The sequence below is a fragment of the Phyllopteryx taeniolatus genome, chromosome 21, assembly GCF_024500385.1.
Source record: "Phyllopteryx taeniolatus isolate TA_2022b chromosome 21, UOR_Ptae_1.2, whole genome shotgun sequence".
Classification (NCBI taxonomy): domain Eukaryota; kingdom Metazoa; phylum Chordata; class Actinopteri; order Syngnathiformes; family Syngnathidae; genus Phyllopteryx; species Phyllopteryx taeniolatus.
In genome coordinates this window covers 4,374,665-4,398,499 of record NC_084522.1, presented here as the reverse complement: position 1 = coordinate 4,398,499, position 23,835 = coordinate 4,374,665, and the positions used below count along the sequence as shown (strand labels likewise).

Genomic DNA, 23,835 nt, shown 5'->3' with positions numbered 1-23,835 from the left:
AGAGAGAAGGTGGAAGAGTGAAGAAAAAAAAATCAAACGTGACAGCCAGCGTGTGGATAGCGACTTTGTGCTGGCGTGGCCACTTTTGAGCGCCTCGTTGTCGCGGTGTAGAAAAGCGCCAAGATGACCCGGTGGAGAAATATTCCATCTACTGGAGGCTTTAATCAAGCCCAACAACATATCACAGTAGGCGGGCATGGCCCGGGCGGCGCGAGCGAGCATCCATCACGCGTCTGGATGGGCTCGTTTCTCTCCATCTTACTCCTCCTCCTCCTCCTCCTCTTCTTGGCAGCTCCATCGACCTGCCTCGCGAGCCCGTGCTAATTAAAAGTCATTGATTGGCCCTGAGACCCGAGATGCAATCGCGCCGTGCACACGTACTACAGACACCGCAAATGACTCTCAGCAAATTGTCGGTACAGTTAGGAAGGTTCGGGGGTGGGGGGGGGGGGGTTGGGGGAATCTGGCCTTTTTTTCCTTTTTTTTTTTTCTTTTCATCGTGACTTGAACACCAAGGGAAAATAAATACCTACAACAAAAGTGGGAAAATGGGTCGTGTATTTGTTTGTGTTTCTGGGAATGGACTGTACCATTTTTCATTCTGGGGCAAGGAAAAGGGTCCCAATGGCAAATCAGGAACGTCAATTCCTTGAGTGAAAGTGTAAGGAATCCCGCGGTGTGGCATTTTCATTTGTTTGTCTGTCTGTCTGTCCATTTGTTAGCTAGGAAGCTACTTCCTGGTTCACAGAGGATGATGTAAGAGGATGGAAATGTACCATTTTTCATTTTGGGGCCAAGGGAAAGAGCAAAAAGAAAACAATTCATCGAACAAATGTGAAAGCTTTTTGTTTATTTTCCTGGCTCGTAAGACGACAGTACTGTATCATTTTTATTTTTATTTTCTGAGTGTGGTGAGTATGTGACACGATTTCAAAGAAAAATAAATCTCTCTGACAAAAGCGAAACACTGGCGCCATTGAAGCTACTTCCTGTTTCTTGGAGAATAATATTCGCAATCATCGGACTCTACCATCTGTGTTCTGATAAATTCCAGGCTAATTCAAAAAAACAAATGGCGAAAGCAAAGAAATAATTAGCATTTGAAACCTGATTTTTAGCAAGTGTTACAGCTCTTTAGTATTGGATGCCATGAGGTTGAGTTGTGCCTACTATTGTGTCTCTTCTCTCGTCTGGCTGAAGATCTCCATTAGACACAAATTAGCAAATGTGCCACGGGGCAGGAAATCTTCTTTATGGATTTGGATTGCTTTCTGTTCCTTGACAAGAGCGACCAAATGAAAGCAGCCTCATCCTTTTTGCGGCACCGCGCATATTGAATGACACACTTTGCTCGCATTGAATAAGACGTCGCTCGTCCCTGTTGATTGCGGAACCTTTACCGCCGATCTGAGATCTGCTTCGGTTCCACCGCAGCTTGAATTCCTTTTTGGGGAGGCGTGTTAGCTGCGGGAATAACGAGGCCCTTGGAAATGCAAAGTGCCCAGGTCGTCTTTTCAAAGCCAAGTAGTCGCGCTTAAAGACGACGGGAGGACTTTTTAATTTGATGGCCATTAGACGCCGAGGGTTGAATAATGGATGAGCGCCTTCTTCGCTTACTGTTTTCTGCGCTGCTCTTAAAAAAAAAAAAAAAAAAAAAAAGAATCTGCATATCCTTCTCTTTGTTCTCCAAGGTGTCCTTCTTATCACTGGAGCTCTTTTTCACACAGAGATCGTGCAAAATAGCCGCATTGGCTCTGTAACAGGCTAAAGTTTACACAGAACCCAGCCTAACCGGACTATGTGTCAGTCTAATGAGATTTAAACCTCTTTCACACAGAGATCCCGCGAAATAGAGCCGTTTGAGTCCACCCGGCATTTATCCACCTGTGCCTTTTCATACAACACCCAGCAAACCGGAATAGGTAAGTCAGTCTTAAGAGAGTCAAGCACCTTTCAAAGAGAGATCCTGCCAAACTGTCAAATCATACCCGCTTTATACGGAACCCTGCAAAGCTAAATGCTTTCATCACTTATGAGGGTTAAACCGCTTTCGCATAGAGACCCTGCAAAATTACAATATTCGAGTCATGGAGGTAAACTAAGGGGGCTTTTACACTCTTTTGCCTTTTCACACAGAACCGAGCAAAGTGTATATATTTCGGTCTGACTACTGATGAGAGTTGAGCTGCTTTCATGCAGAGATTCTGCAAAATAGCCGCAAATTGCCTTTTATACAGAACACAGCAAAGGCAGGCCAGGTCTCTTTTCGTCCCTCATCCGTGTCGGAGCTGTTTATACAAAACCGTGACGAAAGGAATAAAAGTGGAAAAATAGCCGCTTGGGATCCTTCACATTTTGCCTTTTGCACAGAACCCAGCAAAGGCAGGCTTGCCGCTTTGTTGAACTTCACAACCCCATTCTGGCCATTTCACACAGACGCTGTCACGCCTCTGTTAGACCTCCGATCTTTTTCCTAAAAGCCGGAAAGCTTTGACTCCACTTTTTTGTCTATTTTCTTCAAGTTCAGTCAGTGCAGTGCACAGTGTGAAATCCACATATTTTCCTCTGTCTTCTAGTCTACAATGTGAAGTCCCGCTGGATCCAAGCCAGCTTGTTAGCTTAATTCCCCCTCATCCGCTTTGTTCCCCCTCACGGCTTTTCAGACAAAGTCCTTAGAAATTGCGTCGGCGAAGTTGGGCGCCGACATGAGGATGGATATGGTGCAGATGATGTTGAAGACGCTGAACGCCACCAGGCACAGGCGGTCGATGACGGCGCCCGCGAACTTCCACTGGTCGGCCACGCGCTCCGCCTCGTCCTGCTCGCGGAATCGGTCCGCCATGTAGCGCACCTCCTCCAGGATGGCCTGAAGCAGCGGGTCCCCGTGGCCCGGGGCCTGGCACGGGCCGCCGCTCACGCCGCCTCCAAACCCGCCCCCGCTGGAGACGGTGCTGGGGCAGACCGCGGCGTCCAAGTTTGGGGCGGGCGGCGGCGGGGATCCGCGGAGGTGGGGCGGCAGGTGCGCAGGCGGGCTGCGGGACCCCGCGGGGATGTTGTTGCACCTCTGGGTGGCGTCAGACAACGACGAGGGCTCCTCCATCCCCTGTAAGTAAAGCAGGCTCCCGTTGTTGTTGGCGCTGGACTTGGCGTGGAGGTGAGGTTGGTGCAGGGGGGCCAAGGTCTGCGGTTGCAGCGGGTGCAGGGCCGGATCGCCGTGGTTGGGGATGCTCCCGCTGTGGGAGCCCGAGGAGCAGCGGCGCAGGTGGGGGGCGCAGGGGGGCCTCCCCGGCTTCTCCGTCTCGCCGGGGCGCTTCATCCGCAGGAACCACGCCACCCACTGGAGAAGGACCAGCTTCACCTGGGCACAGAGGAGCAAGCCGCAGCCCTCTTTAGAACGAGAGGCAGACGATTCCGCGTCTGTCAAACGGCCGAGGATTTATGACCCTCGATTGCCGTCTGGGAGCGGACCCTCGATTACTTTATGGCAACCCACGCCCAATAAGATCAAAGCGTAGGATGATTAATTGCAGTCCTAATAGTACAAAGCAATGCACACTGGAAGCAAAAAAAAAAAAAAAAAAAGTACACTCTGGATTTGCGGTACTGTAGATGATTCCGCTTCAGTGAATGATTTATGACCCTTCATTTATTTATAGCATCCCACCGCAGTAACGCTGTCAAAGAGCAAAGGTAGATTGATGAATTACAGTCTTAAAACTATGCCTGGACGTTATCAAATATTGGTCTGGGATATTAGTACATCCTAGGGGGATTCATGACTGTCATAAAACTACAAGAAGACTGCACACACAAATGAAAACTTTAAGAAATAAAATGTACGTCTGGGTGTTTTATGATCGGCTGTCGTCGAAAGATCAAAAACGAGAACGCTACGTGACCGTCGTAAGACTCGTGGAATGCACACCTGGGGGGGTCATAAAATCTTTGTCCTGGATTTTATGACCTGCGGTTTTTACAAGATCAAGGGATGGAATAACTAATGGCATCATGGAAGGCACACCTGGGAAACAATCAAATCAACAACTGGCGTTTTATGACCTCCTGTCGGGGGGCATCAATCCAACTGCTTCAACGAGAACTGAGACCCGTCCCGGCTGCTTCGGGACGCGCAGGCAAATCAGGAAAACGGGATTTTGAAGGCAATCTGGTGAAAAAGTGACGCGCTTCCGACTTTTTGGCTCCATTCCAACCCCCCCCCCCCCCTCAGCAGCAACACGAAGACGACGCAGAGCTGGAGTTTTCCGCAGGGGTACCGCCGCCTCCTCCGAGTTGGTGGGCGGATCCTGCATTACTGCACTGACTCCGTTTACAGCGCAGGTAAGAGACGGTCCCGAGAATGATAGCGCATCCGAAGCGCAGCATGCTTTAAACCAGGCAGACTGACAGCACCCGAGATGAGTCACCGACTGACAACAAAGAGCTACAACCTAAATATTGATCACAATGAGGATGGAAGGGGAGGGGAGTGTGCCAGTCTCACCCATTTGGGCATGTTCCCTCCGTTGGGGTCGTGGTGGTGGTACTGCAGGACCACCACGGTGGCGATAACGGACATGCCCACGATGATCATTATACTGGCAAAGTACTGACCTGGAAGCATAGAACACGATTACTGTGCATTTCATTCTTTTGGAATCGGAATGGAAAGTATGCAGAACCAGAAGTTCCCATTACCTTAGGTGGAAGTATGGCCACAATGGGTACTTTGACGACAGACTCAGACTCAGTATTTTGTTTTTGGGAGCCTTTTAGCCCCAAGAACTGAAAGTACTCAGAACCATAGTTCTCGCAATTTCAGCATGACATACGGCTACAGATGCAATGAGTACTTTCAGTACTCGGAGCCTTTTAGTCCCTGAAACTAAAAGCGCCCAGAACCAAAGGTGGTTACAGACTCTACACCCAGTTCCTAAAATGTAGCCGTGTTTCCATGTAAATAATGCCCCCCCGTTTAGCGACAAGTGTCCTGTCTTTGTCGCACTTTGATATGCACTCCATGCTTTCCAGGTTGTAAAAGCTCTTTAATGAAGTCTCTCATTCATGCAATGTAGTCGTGTTTCAGTCCCTGTAAAAGTGTGATTAAATATGAAACAGTGCCAGCGGTGCTATAAAATATGATGATATGAGACTTGGGGTCCGCCAGTATAACCCATTCCCACTCAGTAATAAGCCGAAAAGCAGGACGTGACAAGGGCAGGAAACGGGAGCTAACAGGGGCCGTAAAATCCCAGTGATGAGCTAGAAACAAGTAAATAAAGTGCTGAAACTGCAGCCTAAAGTGTAACGCATTTTTTTGTGGTCTTTTTCTTTGGCTTTTGTGGTCACACGTAATCCAATAGGAGCAGCCACGCCGTGAGTGGTCTTAAGGCGTTGAGCATGCAAGTTTTCTAACATTAGCTGCTAGCACGAGCCACGAGTTAGCTCTGCGGTTGTCTGGCTAGCTGCGATTTAGGTCAAAATATGCTTCAAAGTAGCACAGAATGATGACTATACTGTACAGCCGGAGTTACAAGTGAAGTTTGCTAACATTAGCCACTAGCATTAGCTAATAGTTGCCTGGTTCCCTAGTACCCGGTTCCAAGGCCTAAAAGGCTTCTGGAACCAAAAGTAGCCTACCCATTACGTCCGTAGCCGCATTATGGAAACCTTTGGTTCTGTGTAGTTTCGGTTCAGGGAACCTTCTACTACCTGGAACCAAAAGTACCTGTAGGCGCATTTCGAACTTTGAACTGTGGTACCGCTGGCTCTTGATCATTTTAGTTCCTGGGGACTAAAAGGCACCTGAAATGGAAAGTACCTTTGAATTTCCGCCTTAAGTTCCGGGAACTTTTTGTTCTGGGTTCTTTCAGTTCTTGGGACCTAAAGGCTTCAAGAACCAAAAGTTCCTTTTGTTTCTGTAGCAGCCAAGTTCCACGCTATATTTACACGATTCAAAATACAAATAAAAACGTACCTATGAGAGGGACCGAGTCGGACGTGGCCGGCATGATCTCGGCCACCAGCAACATGAACACAGTCAGCGACAGCAAGACGGTAATCCCTTTAAAAAAAAAAAAAAAAAAAAAAAAAAAGATTTAAATAAAAATGAAATAATTCATCACTTTCATGCTGAAAGTCAACGTGAGTCTCCTGGCTGAGGCGAGCGGCCAACATTATTTGACGAACCACCATGAGGGCTCATCCGCTAAATTGCTTTTCGACATAGTGTAATACTCGCCGGGCATTTATTTTACGCGGGTCCAAACAGCATCTGCATCCAACAACAGCGCTGTCGTAATTCACATCTCTGAACACGAACAATAACCAAAAATGCTTCTCTGGCATTCTCTAAATGTCCTGATGTAAAAGGTGCCTAAGTCAAAAGAAAAGAAAGAATGTGTCATATAATACATCGACAGCATTATTCAAATAAATACTTACATAAATACTTATTTGTTTTTTTTGTTTTTGTACAGGGTATATTAACTTTTTTTTTGGGGGGGGGGGGGGATCAAAAGAACATACAATAAATAAAAAATATAGTTATCATACTAAATAATAAATAAATAAATACATATGTTTTATAAAGACAAGGATAAATTAAAAATAAGCCGTTTAAAATGTATATTTTTTGAAATTTACATTGATAACTTATGTACATTTGGCTAGTAATGACTAGAATCTATGATTCAGTCGACACACCCCAGTTCAAATGCTAGGTCAATTAAAAAAAAAAAAAAAAAAAGGGAATTAATTTGGGGGGAAAAATCCACCATTAATTGTAAACCTCAATTGGAAAAAAAAATCGATCTTTAATCGAGAGGGGAAGTAAAAATGAACAACAGAGATAATGTGGTCAGGAGATGTCAGAAAAAGCCAACTAGAACATCTGAACTTTATTTGGGCTGGCAGGGATGCGCCGACTCCCATGTCACATGACTTGAAATGCGATTGGTTCATTCTGAACACAGCCGCACCCCCCCCCCACCCCCCATTGGAATGAAGTAACTTACTAAACAGCTGTAACTACGTAACAACTTCGTAGACGTGGACGTGTCCTTGCTAATGTCGCACATTCACTGACAACAAGGATTTGTGGAAGGTATTTTGACTTTAAAGGAATATGGAAATAAACCACTAAATGATTCATGTAAATATCTTGAAGTCGATGAACACTTCCTCTCCCAAGTCTTCGGCCTCGCATCGTTTTGTAACAGTGCTCCACTTCCCCCCGGTTTACCTCGTCCTCCACCTTCTCCCGTTTCCTTTTTGCTGGCTTCCCCCCTTCATCCTGTAATCTCCTCCCCCTCTTTCATCCCCCCGTCTTTCACTTGCACGATCAACGTGCGCATATTAGGATCATATTTCCCGCATATTCGCAGCAAAGAAGGGGGCGGGGGCGAGTGTCCCAGTTGGAGACTTTTACTGCACACATCAAAAAGATTATTATTTTTTTCCCCCAAAAAAAATATCTTGCTGACTCTAAATTATCTGCATTCGTGTGTGTGTGTGTGTGTGTGTGTGTGCGCGTTTGCGCTTGCAGGGAGCGACATCATCTCGCAAGAATCTTGATGCAAAATGTTCGGTTGTGTACCGCGCTATTTTCCAGCCATCTGAACGTCATATGGCAGAAATGCAAAAGTATGTCGTCATTAAAAAAAAACAACAACAACAATTAAGGTTAGCTAGCAATGTTCAGTGTAATGCTAACGCAGTCAATAAGATTAACAAGAAGGGGGGGGGGGGGGGGGGGGGGAGTCATAATTCAAAATTATTTTCACAATGTTAACAAAAAGTGGAAAATCATGCCTGAGCAGTGCTATATAAATCGTACTTATTGAACTTTTTCCCGCTGCAGAAGACGGTTTCAATTTTAATAACATATTTTAAATTAATAAATTGATTGACAATGTTTTTAAATAATCTGTGTAATCTCCACAAACAGAAGTGAATTTTTTATTTTTATTTTGGGCCTGAAAAGCAGTATACAAATCATGTTTTAATTTTTATTCAGGTATTTATTAATAATAATAGTAGTAGTAATAGTAGTAGTACGCAGTAGTATTACTTACAGTAAAAGGAAATTTGTCAATTAATTGAATATTTTTTTATTTTTACCGGAAATACAGAATCTGAATATTATTATTAGTAGTAGCAGTATCGTGGAAGTGGTCATTTTCGTGGTAGTAATAGTATGTAATAGCAGTTGTAGGCCTAATAGTACGAATAGTAGTATAGTTTAACAAGTGTAAAATAATATTTTTATTTTCTTTACTTTTTTATTTCAATATTTCATTTTTATTTTTCTTACCTGAAAAACAGTATCTGCATTACTATTATTTATTATTATTATTATGATTATTATTACTACTAGTAGTGATAGTAGTAGTAGTACGAACTGTCAAAAATGTATTTTTATTTTATTCTTAACCTTTTATTTGGAGTAAGGGTTATTTTTAAGTTTTTATTTGTATTTGAAGGTTTTTTAATCTATCTTTTCTTTATTTTTGCATCTGAAAAATAGTATTTAAATGTTATTTTTGTATAATATTGTTGCCATTTTTAAAATGTATTATTATTATTATACAATTGTTTTATTAACAGCTGTACACTAATGTATTTAATGAATTTTGTTTTGTTTTGTTTTTGCTTGTTTGTTTGTTTTTTTGACTCACCCAGCGAGATCTTCTCCCCCGAGTCTGCGGGTAGCACGAAGATGAGGAGTGTCATGGAGGACAGGAGCATGCAGGGGATGAGCAGGTTGAGGGCGTAGTAGAGCGTCCTGCGCCGTATGGTCACCGCGAAGGTCACGTCCGGGTACGGCTCCTTACAGCAATCGTAGAAAACCTCGTTCCGGGCGCCGGGCACGCCTAAAAGGGTACGTGGATGGAAGTACAGATTTCTGTTTTCACAAATAGGGAGTAAAAGTCTAAAAGTGTTTAGAGAAATAAACACTCAGGTAAAGTACCTGAAAAATGGATTGAAGTAGATTAAGGATGTATTTTGTAGTGGTTGCATGTGCAGCATGTAAAAGGGCTGACCTATGAGGTCCCACTCGCCGTTGGGCATGTAGCCCGAGACGTCGGCGTCGTTCATCTGGAGGTCGAGCAGCCAGCCGTCGTACGTCCACGAGCCGAACTTCAGGACGCACTTCTGGATGTCGAAAGGGAACCAGCGCACGTCCACGTTGCACGTGCTCATGAAGATGCCTGCGAAGACGGCCGGTCGGCGGAGTCCGTCCAATGAGTCGCCGCCACGTAGCGCAAAGGTGACGACGGACGACCGCCGCATGGACTCACCGCTTCCATTTTGATATGCTTTTTATGTTATTATTATTATTTATTGATTTTTTTACATCCCGACAACATATCAAATTAATCACAATAATACAAATCATTTTGGGACTGACCATTAGTCTTAATACGAGCAGAATAATATTTTACTATTTACTATTTTAAAGAATGGATTTATCACAAGAAACAGGTGACATTAGGGGAAAAGAAATCTGTGAACTCAAATTGGGATATTGTAAGGCACAAAATCATATTAATACAAATAGTAAATGGGGAAAAAAATTAAAATTAAGAGAATAATGTACTATTACAAGAAAAAAATTAGATTAATCACGGGAAATAAGTAATATTAGGACAAAAAAAGTCATAATAATGGGAGGGGGGGTGTAATCAATTAATTATTTCATTAATTCATATTTGCGGGAAACAAAGTCATAATATTAGGTATGATTTTGTTTTAATATTGTAAGGGTTAAAAGATAATAGAAATGGTAAATGGGGCAAAAAATAATTCGGCGCGAAAAGGTTGTAAAATTAAGAGAATACCACAGTTTACTGTGACTCGAGATAAATTTGACTCATCACAAGAAATAATAGGAGAAAAAATATATATGATAATAATGGAAAGGAAAAAGTTGTAATTTGAGGGGGGGAAAGTCCTCATATTAGGTGTAAAAAAGTTTTCACATTGTGAAGTAAAAGTCTGATTATTACACGAAAGAAAAGAGGAAATAGAAGTCCTGTTGTGAATAATAATCAAAATAGCAATACTGTCCTGTAATTGCCTACAGATGCCACAAGATGGTGTCTAAATGAAGCGCCTCAACTCACTTGCACACCAGGTTGCCAACAAATGGCAGAAGACAAAAACTCCACCAACCGGTGGAGTGATTGCCCGAATAAGGAAAAATGGAGTTGTCGATTTTGTGGCAGCTGGCTGGTGTCCCTAATGTTGTGTCCGGCGAGGGAATCATATTGTGTGCGCCGGTGCCTCGCTTGGCAGCGTGCCTCTCCGCTCCTCTCGCAGATATCCATCTCGTAACCTTGAGGCGACACTCTCGCTCAGCACTGACCCAAAAATAAAAGTCTGTCATTTGAAAGCGCCTCTTTCGCGCGGACATGACATTTCGAGGCCCGCGCTGGAAAATGTCGCTGCATTTCCATTTTTAAATGTTTTATTTTTTTATTTTTCTCATTGAGTCTCCAGAAAAGAAACATTTGTAAGATCTTTGGATAGTCCGCTACGTGCATAATGCTTATTTACTCAACTGCATGTTGGGGGAGAGGCCTTGATTAGCCTTTTTAAAATAACACTAAACATTATTATACATGGATTTGTAGTTTTTTTTTCATTTTAATTGAAATTAAAACAGAAAACCTTTTTTGCCCATAATTATCACATTATTCTTGCTGTATTGCAACTTAATTCTCATAAAATCCATTTTCCTCATCATATTACGTGTTCTTGAAAAATGACAACTTATCTGTCACGTAATATTTACATTTTACTGTAATAAAATTGCGATTCAACTATTGCGTAATTCCGATTTTCTTATTATTATGTATCCCATAACATTACAGACGTATCCTCGTGAAATGAGCACTTCTTTCGCGCATCGTTACAAATTTGTTTTTGTAAAATTGCAATTGAATTGTCATAAAGTTGTTACTTTTTTCACTGAAAATATATATTTTTTTCTTTTTTTCAATCCAAATCCGGGAAATGCATTTTTGCGTAATCCATTGATGCTGTCTGAATGTGCTGATGGTCTGCGAGGTGAAAGTTCAAACTCCACCAATTGTTGTTTTTCACCCAAATTTGCCAGTTGGCCTTTAGTATAAACTGTGCCGAATTTATTGATGCTGTCAAATGGAATATTTTTGTTCTTATTTTCAGCGTGACCCACCTGGAGGCAAATATTCAGCATAGCCGCTGGAGTTGACCAGAACGTTGGTCTTAAAGGTGGCGTCGAAGTCGTCGTCTGCACTGAGGAAGCGCGCCAGGCCGGTTAGAACGCGCGCGCGCGTGCGTGTGTGTCGGTGTGTGTTCAACGCTTACCTGTTGTATAGCAGAATATCCGGCGTCCAGATTTGGTCGGTGGTGAAGCGAAGGTTTTTAACTCCGGGATGTTCGCTCTGGTTCCACTGGAGATAGTGGTCGAACCAGCTCTTGATCACACGCACACACACACACACAGACACACACACACACGTGTCCTGTGTTTCTAATTCTGTGTAGTCCATTTTTAATTATGTTACTAATTTAAAAAAAAATTAAAATTAAAGAAAAAAAAAAAAATGACAACGTAAAATATATATTTTTTTAAAGTTATATCTAAAATATTTAAAAATGAATTGCATGATAATAAAACAAACGCTGTAACTAATTCAAATTAACTTTTGAAAAAAAATAAGTTTGAATTTTTCAAGTAAAATGAAAGTAATTACTGTATTATTTTTGTATTGAATTAATGATGTACGGTTTGAATATGAATAGTTTTTGTTTTTTATTCCCCCAGAGTGAGATGCATGTGGTCAATGTTTAATTATGTTACTCATAAATCAATAAAGAAATATCAACAATAAATCAGAATTTAAAGAATTATTATTACAAATAACGACATATGGTTTATAATTAATTATTTTGAATACATCAATATAAAATATTTTTCGTGAATGTTAAAAAAAATCTAAATATTAAATGAATCATACATGATTAGTATTTAGTTGTATTTGAAGAATAATCATAAAAATATTGTCAAAATAAATAAAGTATTATATCAATATATATACACATATCAATATAGTATTAATATGTTTGATTTTTTTTTTCAAAGCTAGACATGTTTGTTCCATTTTTTTGAAAAGTTATTGCTAATACACAAAAATCAATTAGAATTCAAGAGTTATGATAAACAAGTATAAAACCATAAATTGTGATGAGAGTAACACTAAAAAATAGTAATAGACGTGCAGAGTTCACCGACTGGCCACAACATTAGGTACACCATCAAATGAGATGCAGTACAAGAGCTGTATGGAAAATTCCGCTTTCCCAATAACAAGACGGTGTACCTAATGTTGTGTCCGGTGAGCGCGACTCCCAAGTTTATTAACACCACAAACCTCTCAGGCGTCCTTACCATCCGCAGCCACATGTTGGAGGTGAGCACCTGGTTCTTCTCGTCCTGCCAGCCAAAAATCCATTTGGAAACACTTTCAACATTTTGAACACAAAACGGTCCCACGGGGGCGGCGACACCCACCACGTCCATGATCTGGATCAAACTGAGCGAGAAGGTGACGGTCAGCGGGTGCGAGTCGTTGCCCACGGGGCGCTCCATGCGGTTGTAGTCCTTCAGCAGGTTCTTCAGCAGGTTTCTCTGGTGAGGACCCCCTGAAGACACTGCAAAGGGATTTGGATTCGTGCTCCAATTTGGGTGAAAAATGACAATTGGAGGAGTTGGAGCTGACCTCACTTGACCTCATTTAGCAAAAAAAAAAAAAAAAGAGGCAATAAACGAAACCATTTTCATCCTCGTTTTGTCACATTTTACGGCCGGGCTCCTCGCGCTCGATAAAGCGGCGACAACAAGGACGGAAGACTCGCGGGGAACATGGCAGATTGGTAAACAAAGCCTAATTAGTGGCAGCAGAAAACTTCATCAGGCTTTTATTGACTCTAATGAACCTGTAATGAACTTACTCTCAAATGAGCATCACTCTCGAATAGATCCCTTTTTTTTGTGGAGTGGCTACGAAAGCATGTGAGGTCGCCTAGTGGATGGCACGTCTGCCTCACAGTTCTGAGGTTCCGGGTGGGAATCTCCAGTTTGCATGTTCTAAAAGAAAATGGGTGGCTTCTGGTGTGCACGACTCGGCCACCGGGGGCAGCATTATGCAATAATATTGAAAAATGAAGACATACACAACTACTGTAAGGGAATTAGTAAAATGCACTAATATTTGTCGTTATATTTGTCGTTGCTTCAAGGGTTATAACACCGCGACTATCGATGCTATTCGTTAGCCCGTCTATGGCATGTTGCATTGTGTGTCTCGTGTTTGGCGTTACTTGCAACGCCAACAACAAACGCACAAGCGAGAGGCTTTCAAGTTTCTACCTTTCAGCCGCAGCAACACGTGCACCTGCAAACACACACACATGCAAACAAGAGGGAGGCAGGCAAGATGGAAGCGTGGCGGTCCATACGTGTGATTCCTTTGATCCGTGCCCCCAAACCCCCCTCCGCCTCAGTTTGCTTATGAGTCACACAAGAAGATGACATGCATCCCTGAATCGTTTCCCACTCTGGCGTAGAGTAGGCAGAGCAAACAGGTGACACTTTTCTTCTCCAATTTTTATAGTTCCAATAGTAAATACCATCACGAGCTCACCTTGGATCAGCGCCGAGATTCCCGAGAGGAGCAGTGCGGCCGAACGCCACATCCTGGTCGACGGAGAGGTGGAGGAGGAAGAAGAAGAAGAAGAAGAAGCGTGGCAGGAGGCAGACGGGAAGGCAGGAATGAGGGTGAGGAGGAGGAGGAGAGGGAGGAAGCTGCAGGAAAGGCAGCGAGGCAAGGAAGGAGCAGATGCTGGAGGAGAGAGAGAGAGAGAGAGACAGAGGTGGGACTAAAATGGAGAGAGGAAAAAAAAGAAAGCGATCGGCAGTGAGGGCGAAGTGGTCGAAGATGGAGGGAGGCTGATGTTTAATGGCTCTGTCGCTGGGGGCTGACCTTATTAATCTCAGCAGAAGAAGACTGAAGGTCAGCGTGTACACAAAAAAATGCAGAATAGAACGGAAGAAGCCTCGAGTGGGGGGGCTGTGGGGGGGGGGGGGGGGGGATTCATGTTTTACAGCAGTAAAGTGGATAGTGGCCGTGAAATCATCACTACTATATAAGCAGGTGTGAATGCCAAAGTGTAAAAATAGATTCGATATAAAGAGTAGTCACCAGTGCCTCAAATTGCTGCTTCAAACCAAAATGACAGATTCTGTGTGCAATTCCAGGCATGGGTCCTTGAGACTTTTTGCTGCAACCTGTCGTGATAGACATGTCCGCCAAATTTCATGCCCATCGGTGAAACCGGTGTCTTTTTCATGACTAAGCCATGTTGGATTCAAACCAAAATGGCTGACATCCTGTCCAATTTCAAGCATGGGTTGTTGAGACTGTTTCTTATGTTCTGTAATGATAGACATGAAACTTCTCTTTTTCATGACTAAGCCTCCAAATGATCATCAAACTTTGATGCCATACTCCGCCCACATTTGATTGCATGGGAAAAAACATCATTAATCTTTCCATGCATCCTGTTATACACTAATAGACATGTCCACCAACTTTCATGTTGATGGGGAAACTGCTGTCTTTTTCATGTTGAATCCTCCAAAACATCAAACTTTGATAAATTGCTTCAAAGCAATATTGGCAACTTTCTGTTCAATTTTAGGCATGGATCCTGGAGACTTTTTCATCTGTCCTGTTATGATATAGATGTCCGCCCAATTTCGTGTCGATTGGTGAAACTAGTGTCTTTTTCATGACTGAGCCATGTCTGCTGCAAAGCAAAATGGCTGACTTCCTGTTCAGTTTCAAGCGTGGGTCCTTGAGACATTTTTCTTTGTCCTATTATGATCACGCTGTCTGCCAAATTTCATGTCATTCCACTGCTGCTGCTGTCTTTTTCATGACTAAGCCTCCAAATGATCAACAAAATTTGACGCCGTGCCGGTAAGCTCCAGGACAGTATGCATACTTATACCCGATTGCCCTCATTTGTCCTCCACGGAACGCTGATGCAAGGGCAGCACCAGCAAGTAGCTGATCAATTCGGAGGTGGGTGAGAATGAGGGGGGGGGGGGGGGGGGGGGGGCTTCAATGGTGGAAGGTACAGTAAGGAAGCGAGAGACTTGGGTTGTATAATAGAGGAGCCTATTACTTGGACTCTGCCCTTCGTAATTAGCCCTCTCTTCCCTGGTAGGGGGGGGGGGGGTGCTTCCCCCATTTTTCAAGCTCTGCGTCAAAATGGGCGATGTCCATCATGGACGTGCCACTTAGATGCAATTTTCCAAAGTGGGATTCGAGGGAGGGTGGGCAATAACAGGTTTGCTCGGTTGGGAAAACTCCATTCATCTTTCCTAATTGGGATTGCAGGACAGAATTGAAGCGTGAGCTCCTTCTGGTGGTTTGTTTTGTTACTGCATGCTGGCCCACTTAGAAATGTTCAGTCCATTCAAAGTCATTCCACATTCCCCAAATTCCCACATTTTTCATTGTTCCGCATTGTTCGAACTGTTGGGCTCATTCAGGACATACGGAACAAATTCCCACATTTTCCCAATCAAATTCTGGAATGAGGAAAGATTTGAAATATTTACCGCCTCCTTTTAAAGGAGCAGCCTTTCAGCTCTTCAGCATTCACGCTGAATTTTTCGACAGAAATTGCATTCTCTAGTTATCATTATTAGGATTATATTTTCATCATTATGCAAAGCAGAAAATCAACTGGCAATTGTCCGTTGACCCCTCCTCGTTGGGGAGCTGCGAATCCTCGTCGTTTAACAGCTGTAGCAATTAGCGGCCCGCGAGCGCCTCGGCTTAATTCCACTTAGCCGGGATGCCAACGGGGGTGACGCAATAACAACAGAGGAGACTAAATGAAGATGACTGGACACACACACACACACACACACACAAGAATAGACATGCTAAGATAAGTCTTTTTTTGGCGCGCTTCTTGGCGGCAGGCTTGAATTAATTCAACCGGCTGGCAGATGCGAGATGTTTGGTGGAGGGCTAACATCTGGCGGGACACTTCATTAGGTACCCTCACCTCATCTCATCCGATTCAATCCCCCCCCCAAAAAAAGAAGATAATACTTGGGATTCATCATGTCGCCAAGATGTCAATGATGTCGTCGCCCCGGGAGCTTTTTCGAATATTTTCACCCGCTAGTGTAGCGACATAAGCTAACTAAAGCATTAGCGACAGCTGTTTTCGCCCACCATGTTAAGTTAATTAGGTCAAACTTTTGAGGCAGAAGATGTGGGAATATCCGTTCCGCTCCATTTTAGTTCCCGGCCCATAGCTGTTAAATTGGATTCTTCCACCCCAAACTCATCCAAGCATGACTTTGATGGGCATGTGGGACCCTTATGTGTTCGCTTCTCTCCCGCCCACCCAGGCCCACCCGGCCATCCCACCCTGAATACGATTCTTTATCCTGCTACTAGCCGTATCCGCCTGCCCCCGCCGATCCATCTGTCGGGCGGATTTGGATAAATAACCTTGCTGCATGTCATTGTTATGAGTTTAGCGCTTAATATTCCACCTGTTCGGCTAAGAGGTGACATATTTGATATTTCATAAGCGAGTAAGTATTTGGTCTTGCTTGATTAAAGTGTAATCTTCCCAATGGATAGTCAGGATTCTTATAATAACAATACAAATATAGTCCATTTGCTTTCACCCAAAACGGCAGACTTCCTGTCTTTTCAGGCATAGATTCTCGAAAAAATTTTTTTTGCAGTCTACCCGTGATAAATGTGCCTAAATGTTCCGAACTGAAAGCTGATTTTGGAGGTTACATTTTTCTTAAATTGTTTCTCCAGGAGGAGTCCATCTTGAAATTGACCAACACGGCCCCTGGGAAAAAAATGCCCGTGTGTTTTTGGGCATGATTTATAGAGACTTTTTTGTGGGTGTACTCAAGGTAGACATGTCTACCAAATTTGATGTCGCGAAGTCAAAGTGGCTTTTTTTCAAAACTTCCATGACGACAAAGAAAATCAATTACAATTGGGCCTTCGCACCGCTTGCTCGGGCCCGCAATAGTGATGTAATAGTCATTCTACCCAGGCTGATTTTTGGCAACACAAACACACACACACACGCACGCACACACACACACACAGATGATTGTTTGCCTTTGCAACATCTGCAAGTTGAGTCGGCGCTGTCACTCAGCCCAGCTTTGAGGAAGACGTCCTGATGGCGGGACCGCGGCCAGCCAAGAGAATAAATGCATGGGACATGTAATGGATAAAAGTGTGTCCACGTGTGTGTGCGTGTGTGTGGTCACATGTCATCATCATATGCGGAAAAGGTTGATAACCTCTGCTGCAATCGATGGGAGGAGCTCTGGCATGAGCAGGCTGCTGCTGATGCACAGGTTTGTTAGGAAGGAAAAACAATTGTTACCAGTGTATTCATCCATTCATCTTTACTTTTTTTTTTTCCAGTGAGGACATGCATCAGGAGTTACTGTTTTATTCCACAGGCAACAGCATTTTTCCAAATCTGAAGAAATAGCAAGTATAGCACTTGTTTTGTTAAAGGTAAGGCGGTTGCTTTCTGACTGACAAACTGAAAACGGAATTGATATCATTTTTATAAATATATCGGAATTGTCCAATGAAAAACGTAAAGCCAAATTGTGGGAGTTTATTTATGTATTTATTTATTTATTTATTTTACCCTTTATCCGAAACAAACTCATACATTTTTGACACATACATATTTGAATATCTTTTTTTTTTTTTTTGAAATGCAGCCAGTTCTTGTATTGAATCTTGACTTTTCTAGATGATTACAATTGTAAAGTTTTAATAACATAAAAAAAAGAAAAGAAATCTAGAATGTTTTGTTTTATATGGTAAATATTTAAAACATGCAACTCCATAGTCTGTAAAACAGACAGATTTCTATTAAATTTAAACTTTAAGATATTTTTTCTAACTTTTAAAATTTGGTTTAAATCTGTAAAAAGGCAGAAATATCTTATGATACAGCTATAAAATCTTCAAATAGAAATAATAGTACTGTATATACAGTATATTATATATTTGATTATATTTTTTTCAGTGTAATGCAGCCAAACCAGGTACCAAAATATATGAAATATTTTTGTTTTACATATTTTTAAGCTTGCACATTGTTTTAAATGTATTTCAGCATGTTTAATTGCCATTTTTTCCCCTTCAAGTCAACCCTGTCAACATGCACTCCTCCACGTCCATGCTCAACATTTCCCTGGTGGACGAATGCGAGGTGGCGGACCAGCGTTCTCTGCTGCCTCCCCCCAGGACGCTTTCCCCCCACCGGGCCTGCCCCCCCCAGCGCGGGATGCGCCCGTCCCTCCAGAGGTGTGCGGATCGCACGGTGTGGCTGGACCGCACCCAGGCCATGGCCACCATGCCTTTATACAACGGCCACCCGTGCGCCCGAGCCTCGCCGTGCTCCCCCAGGAGGGCCGACAAAGTCAAATGCAAGGAGAAGAAACGGCAGAGTTGTCCGAGGAAGGAGCGAAAAGCCAAGAACTCGGCAGCTTCCAGAATCCAGGAGAAGGGTTGCGCTTTTAATGACGTGGCCCATTGCGGGTCCCCCTTCAAAAGCTCCAGGAGGCCTCCGGTCCAGAGCCTCCAGAGGCAGGCTCGCCTCTCCTCAGAGATGAGCCAGAGCCTCCCGGAGATCATCGTCACCAGCAGGGACGACGAGCCGCCCGAACCCGGCAATGAGACGGATCGGGATCGGGGCCTCCTGCCCGGGGCGCCCCGCCCCTCCAGCCCCAAGCGCAAGGCGGAGGCCAAGGACGACCACTACTGGAAGACGCATAGCATCGGGTGGCGGCTGGTGCGCAGGAGGGCGCTCTTTCTACGTAGGCAGAGGCTGAACGACTGCGCTCTCGCCGTGGGGATTTTCGGCGTGGTCATGATGGTCATGGAAACGGAACTCTCCTGGAGCATCTACAGCAAGGTCCGTTATCGAAGAGTTTTCCAATCGATTATTCTACCGATTAGCCCATCGACTAATCAGATAAAAACAATTATTTTCCGTTATTAAACTGCAAAATGTGCACGGGAAGTGCAGGAATTATTGTTGTCCACTTGGGGGCGACCCTCCACACTTTCAACACTGTATTATCTGTGACTTTAAGCGTGTATGATTTTAAAAGGCGGGGTCTGGCCTGGTGAGAGACATGAGCGTCAACGAAGGAAACTGTTGTGAGCTCAGGTTAGCGGCGAGCTGTTAACTAGCTGTCAGCCAGTTTGCATGTTGTTGTTTATTATATGTTTATTTTGTTTTGTTATTTCGTTTGTTCAATAATGCGACTGAAACTGCACTGGCAGCTATATCTCCCCTTGACCACTTGAGGGACCTTATGGTATATTCTACTTCGCGGTGGTAGCCTATATTAAATTAGCTAACATCCATACACGACCTTGTGGTAGCAATAGTAGATGTGCTTTGGTTTTGCTGTGAAATGCTCCCAAACCCGACATTCTCTGTCTTCTTTTCAACATTTTGCTGTGGCACAAGTTGATACGTTATAGTTTGCGCTGGCACGGTCCACTTTGACACAGCACCTGCGTGAAAAGCGCAGCACGTCCATAAAATGGTGTTCATTACGTGGATTATTCCGATGTATGATAAATGATAAGATTATGCATAGGATCTCTGTTACCAGTCCATAGATTGAGTTTTGTCCTGACCTGTGTGTGTGTGTGTGTGTGTGTGTGTGTGTGTGCGTGTGTGCGTGTGCGTCACCCACAGAGCTCCGTCTACTCACTCACACTCAAATCCATCATCAGCGTTTCCACCATCATCCTGCTGGGCCTCATCGTAGCGTACCACTGCTGCGAGGTGCAGGTAACCCGACGCAATTGGCGTTTCAGTAGTTACCTGGAGGCTTCATCTCGCATATTTTAACAATGCCACCCTAGCTGTACGTCCACGACAGCAGCGCGGAGGACTGGCGCATCGCCATGACGACGGAGCGCCTGGCCCTGATCGCGCTGGAGCTGGCGACGGCGGCCGTCCATCCGTACCCGGTGGGCCTGCTGGCCTACTTGCAGCGGCGGACGCCGACGACGGCGGTGCTGTCCGAGACGGAGCTGGAGATCGTGTTGGCGCTGCCCATGTTCCTCAGGCTCTACCTGCTGGGCCGCGCCATGATGCTGCACAGCAGGCTCTTCACCGACACGGCGTCGCGTAGCATCGGGGCGCTCAACAAGGTACCTGACGCAGCCGGTCCCAAACATTTTATCGAAAAGTAAGATATGACGATATCGCACAGTTTGGCGTGGCATGGTACAGTTTGGTTGGTTTAGCGTTGTACAATTTGTTATCGCATGATATGGTATAGTTAGGTCTAATTTGGTGTAATACAGTTTAGCATTGTATAGTTCGATCAGGTCTGTAACAAATTGGTATGGTATGGTACGTTTTGTTATAGTATGGTACAGTTTGGTATGGTGCAGTCTGGTTTGGTATATACTAGTACGTTGTATGATATAGTACATGTATAGTACGGTAGGCTTTGGCATGATACGATATGGTGTGTTACAGTTTGTTTTGATATGGTGCAGTTTTGTTCTGGTATTGTGTCATAAGAGTCCGGTATGGTATGGTATTTTGATTTGGTACGGTATGGCACAGTTTCTTCTGGTACTTTTTTGCATGATATGGTATGGTTACAGTTGGCGTGGCATGGTCAAATTTGGTATGTTTGGTACAGTTTGGTATAATAAAATATGTATGGTAGTTTAGTATGGTTTCCAAGTGGCTCATATCACAATTTCAGAGTGTGGTGGTTTAGTTGCCTAAACCACCGTCCGGCCGCCCACAGATCCACTTCAACGCCCGCTTCGTGGGCAAGACCCTGATGACCACCTACCCGGGCACCGTGCTGATGATCTTCAGCGTCTCCCTGTGGATCGTGGCGGCGTGGGGGCTGCACGTATGCGAGAGGTCCGCGACTTCGATGCGTTTTTTAAAAAGAGAATTTTCGAGATGAAATGCAAACCTGTTGAACTTTCAAGTTGTCGACATTTTCAGGCATCACAACTACAGAGACCTGAGCAGCAACTACATGGAGGCCCTGTGGATGGTCTCCGTCACCTTCCTGTCTATCGGCTACGGGGACGTGGTGCCTCACACCTACTGCGGTCGCAGCATCTGCCTCCTCACCGGGATCATGGTGAGCGGAAAATTCCGGAAAACTTCAACTCTTTTAGTCGGAGGGATGTTGAAAATGTTTTTTTTCTGCAGGGGGCCGGCTGCACCGTCCTGGTGGTGGCGGTGGTGGCCAGGAAGCTGGAGCTGACGCGGGCCGAGAAGAACGTGCACAACTTCATGATTGACTCGCACATCTCCAAACGGGTTCCATTACGATTTTTATTTGATCATTTTATCATTTACGACTAATCGGTATGTTGTAGTGCAAGGGTTTGGAGTCTAAGATTAAGTTCTTGTGCTATACTGCCGTTTCTAGTCTGACTGCGAGTGCTTGTAAAATATTGTGGAGTGAATATTTCGTCCCGTGCAGATGAAGATCGCGGCAGCAAACGTGCTGAGGGAGACTTGGTTCATCTACAAACACACCAAACTCTCCAGGGAGAAAGACCACACCATGGTGCGCATGCACCAGCGCAAACTGCTGCTCGCCATCCACCAGTAAGACGCCGAAAAATGAGGCCCAGATAAAACCTTTCAAAAGTTTGCACGCCGATAACGTGATGGTGGGAACTCGTAAAGTTCAACGGGAGAAAAAAAATGTGGAATTAACAGGGGGTAGAGTTTCAAAGTAGGGTTGGGGTTTCGAAGGAGGGCTTCAAAACCAAATTAAGGTTTCAAAGTAGGGCTTCAAAATAGGGTTTCAAAACAGGGTTAGGGTTTCGAAGTAGCATTATGGTTTTGAAGTAGGGTTTCAAAACAGGGTTAGGTTTTCAAAATAGAGTTTCAAAACCAGATTAGGGTTTCAAAGTAGGGTTTGGGTTTTGAAGGAGGGCTTCAAAACCAAATTAAGGTTTCAAAGTAGGGCTTCAAAATAGGGTTTCAAAACAGGGTTAGGGTTTCGAAGGAGGATTATGGTTTTGAAGTAGGGTTTCAAAACAGGGTTAGGTTTTCAACATAGAGTTTCAAAACCAGATTAGGGTTTCAAAGTAGGGTTTCAAAACAGGATTAGGGTTTCAAAACAGGATAGAGTTTCAAAGTAGGGTTTCAAAACAGGGTTAGGGTTTCTAAACAAGATTAGGGTTTCAAAGTAGGCTTTCAAAACAGCGTTAGGGTTTCAAAACAGGTTAGAGTTTTATAGTAGGGTTTCAAAACAGGGTTAGGGTTTCAAAACATGGTTAGGTTTTCAAAATAGAGTTTCAAAACCAGATTAGGGTTTCAAAGTAGGGTTTGGGTTTTGAAGGAGGGCTTCAAAACCAAATGAAGGTTTCAGAGTAGGGCTTCAAAATAGGGTTTCAAAACATGGTTAGGGTTTCGAAGGAGGATTATGGTTTTGAAGTAGGGTTTCAAAACAGGGTTAGGGTTTTGAAGTAAGGTTTCAAATGGGTTTAGGTTTTCAAAATAGAGTTTCAAAACCAGATTAGGGTTTCAAAGTAGGGTTTCAAAACAGGTTAGAGTTTCAAAGTAGGGTTTCAAAGTAGGGTTAGGGTTTCTAAACAAGATTAGGGTTTCAAAGTAGGCTTTCAAAACAGGTTAGAGTTTCAAAGTAGGGTTTCAAAACAGGGTTAGGGTTTCAAAGTAGGTTTTCAAAATAGAGTTTCAAAACCGGATTAGGGTTTCAAAACATTGTTGCGGTTTCAAAGTAGGGTTTCAAAACAGGTTAGAGTTTCAAAACAGGTTTAGGGATTCGAAGTAGGTTTTCAAAATAGTTTCAAACCCGGATTAGGGTTCGGGTTTCGAGGGCTTGAAAACAAGTGGCATAGAACACATCTGAGTGGATGGCGTCCGAGTCGTTCACGTCTCAATGTGAGGCCATCGTCAACGCGGCTTCTCGATCGTGTGTCCAGGCTTCGGCGCGTCAAGGTGGACAAGAGGATCCTGGCCGACCAAGGCAGCACGCTGGTGGACCTCTGCAAGGTGAGAGAGGCAAGTGCACACGCACGCTTTCTTGCGAATCCCGAGCCGAGTGCGAACGCAGCGCTGCTTTGGGAACCCCTCAGTTGCAAACCACGCTGGGCGACGTGCTGGTCGAGGTGCAGGGCTGCCGGGCCGAGCTGGACACGCACGTCCACGGCCTGGAGAAGCACGTGGAGGAGCTGCGCGAGGGCTTCCGCGGCCTCATGCCGCTGCTCGCCAGCACCTTGTCCACGCAGAACTCGTCCATCCGCCACCTGCTGCGCGAGAGGGAGAAGAAGGGCGACGGTGCTGGCGGCAGCCAGGACAGGTAGATGGGAAAGTGGGCGTCTGGCGCCCCCTGGAGGGAGGAGTAGTGTATTGCGGAACAGGAAAATGCTGCTCGTTGCATTTGTTTCGTGCCACCACCAATTGTGGCAAATATGAAGCGTCTTATAACCATAGAAGCAGAAATGGAACAGAAAAGGGGTTCACATCCGGCTGCTTAGATCAATAGGAGCAAATGTACCACAAAAATTCACAGTCCCAATGTACATTTGGCTTTTTTGTGTGTGATGCCAAATGTGAAATAAATTCCATAGGAGTGGAAAAGGAGGTTTTTGCAAGCGGGCACTCTCCATGTTGTAATGTAACCGTATGATGATGTCATCATTTCTAATAAACACGTCA

General features: G+C 44.1%; 2 protein-coding genes and 1 long non-coding RNA gene across 6 annotated transcripts; 2 read left to right on the top strand and 1 right to left on the bottom strand.

Moving 5' to 3' along the window:
• Positions 1-835: 835 nt before the first annotated feature.
• On the bottom strand, positions 836-14,004 carry chrna11 (cholinergic receptor, nicotinic, alpha 11). Its single transcript, XM_061760662.1, has 10 exons — positions 13,692-14,004; positions 12,560-12,699; positions 12,437-12,481; positions 11,353-11,462; positions 11,201-11,280; positions 9,042-9,209; positions 8,676-8,870; positions 5,975-6,061; positions 4,502-4,611; positions 836-3,358 (listed from the first exon to the last, which is right to left on the bottom strand). Exons 1-10 carry the CDS (start codon positions 13,741-13,743, stop codon positions 2,660-2,662), a joined length of 1,686 nt encoding a protein of 561 aa, XP_061616646.1. The 5' UTR covers positions 13,744-14,004; the 3' UTR covers positions 836-2,659.
• LOC133471343 (uncharacterized) lies at positions 3,404-9,141 on the top strand. The gene is made up of 3 exons (XR_009786191.1): positions 3,404-4,338; positions 8,680-8,878; positions 9,010-9,141. It is a non-coding gene; the product is annotated as an uncharacterized LOC133471343 (long non-coding RNA).
• Positions 14,005-15,392: 1,388 nt separating the features above from the next.
• LOC133471248 (small conductance calcium-activated potassium channel protein 1-like) lies at positions 15,393-23,834 on the top strand. Of its 4 annotated transcripts, none has more exons than XM_061760636.1 (11): positions 15,393-17,470; positions 17,541-17,636; positions 18,284-19,053; positions 19,852-19,947; positions 20,022-20,312; positions 20,927-21,048; positions 21,136-21,277; positions 21,349-21,459; positions 21,626-21,753; positions 23,100-23,178; positions 23,253-23,614. In XM_061760636.1, exons 3-11 carry the CDS (start codon positions 18,298-18,300, stop codon positions 23,478-23,480), a joined length of 1,953 nt encoding a protein of 650 aa, XP_061616620.1. In that variant the 5' UTR covers positions 15,393-17,470; positions 17,541-17,636; positions 18,284-18,297; the 3' UTR covers positions 23,481-23,614. The 4 variants fall into 4 exon arrangements, with proteins under 4 accessions (XP_061616620.1, XP_061616619.1, XP_061616618.1 ...); XM_061760637.1 differs by having other exon boundaries at positions 15,395-17,470; positions 23,100-23,169; XM_061760635.1 differs by having other exon boundaries at positions 15,394-17,470; positions 19,852-19,941; positions 23,100-23,834.
• The last annotated feature ends 1 nt before the right edge of the window (position 23,835 follows it).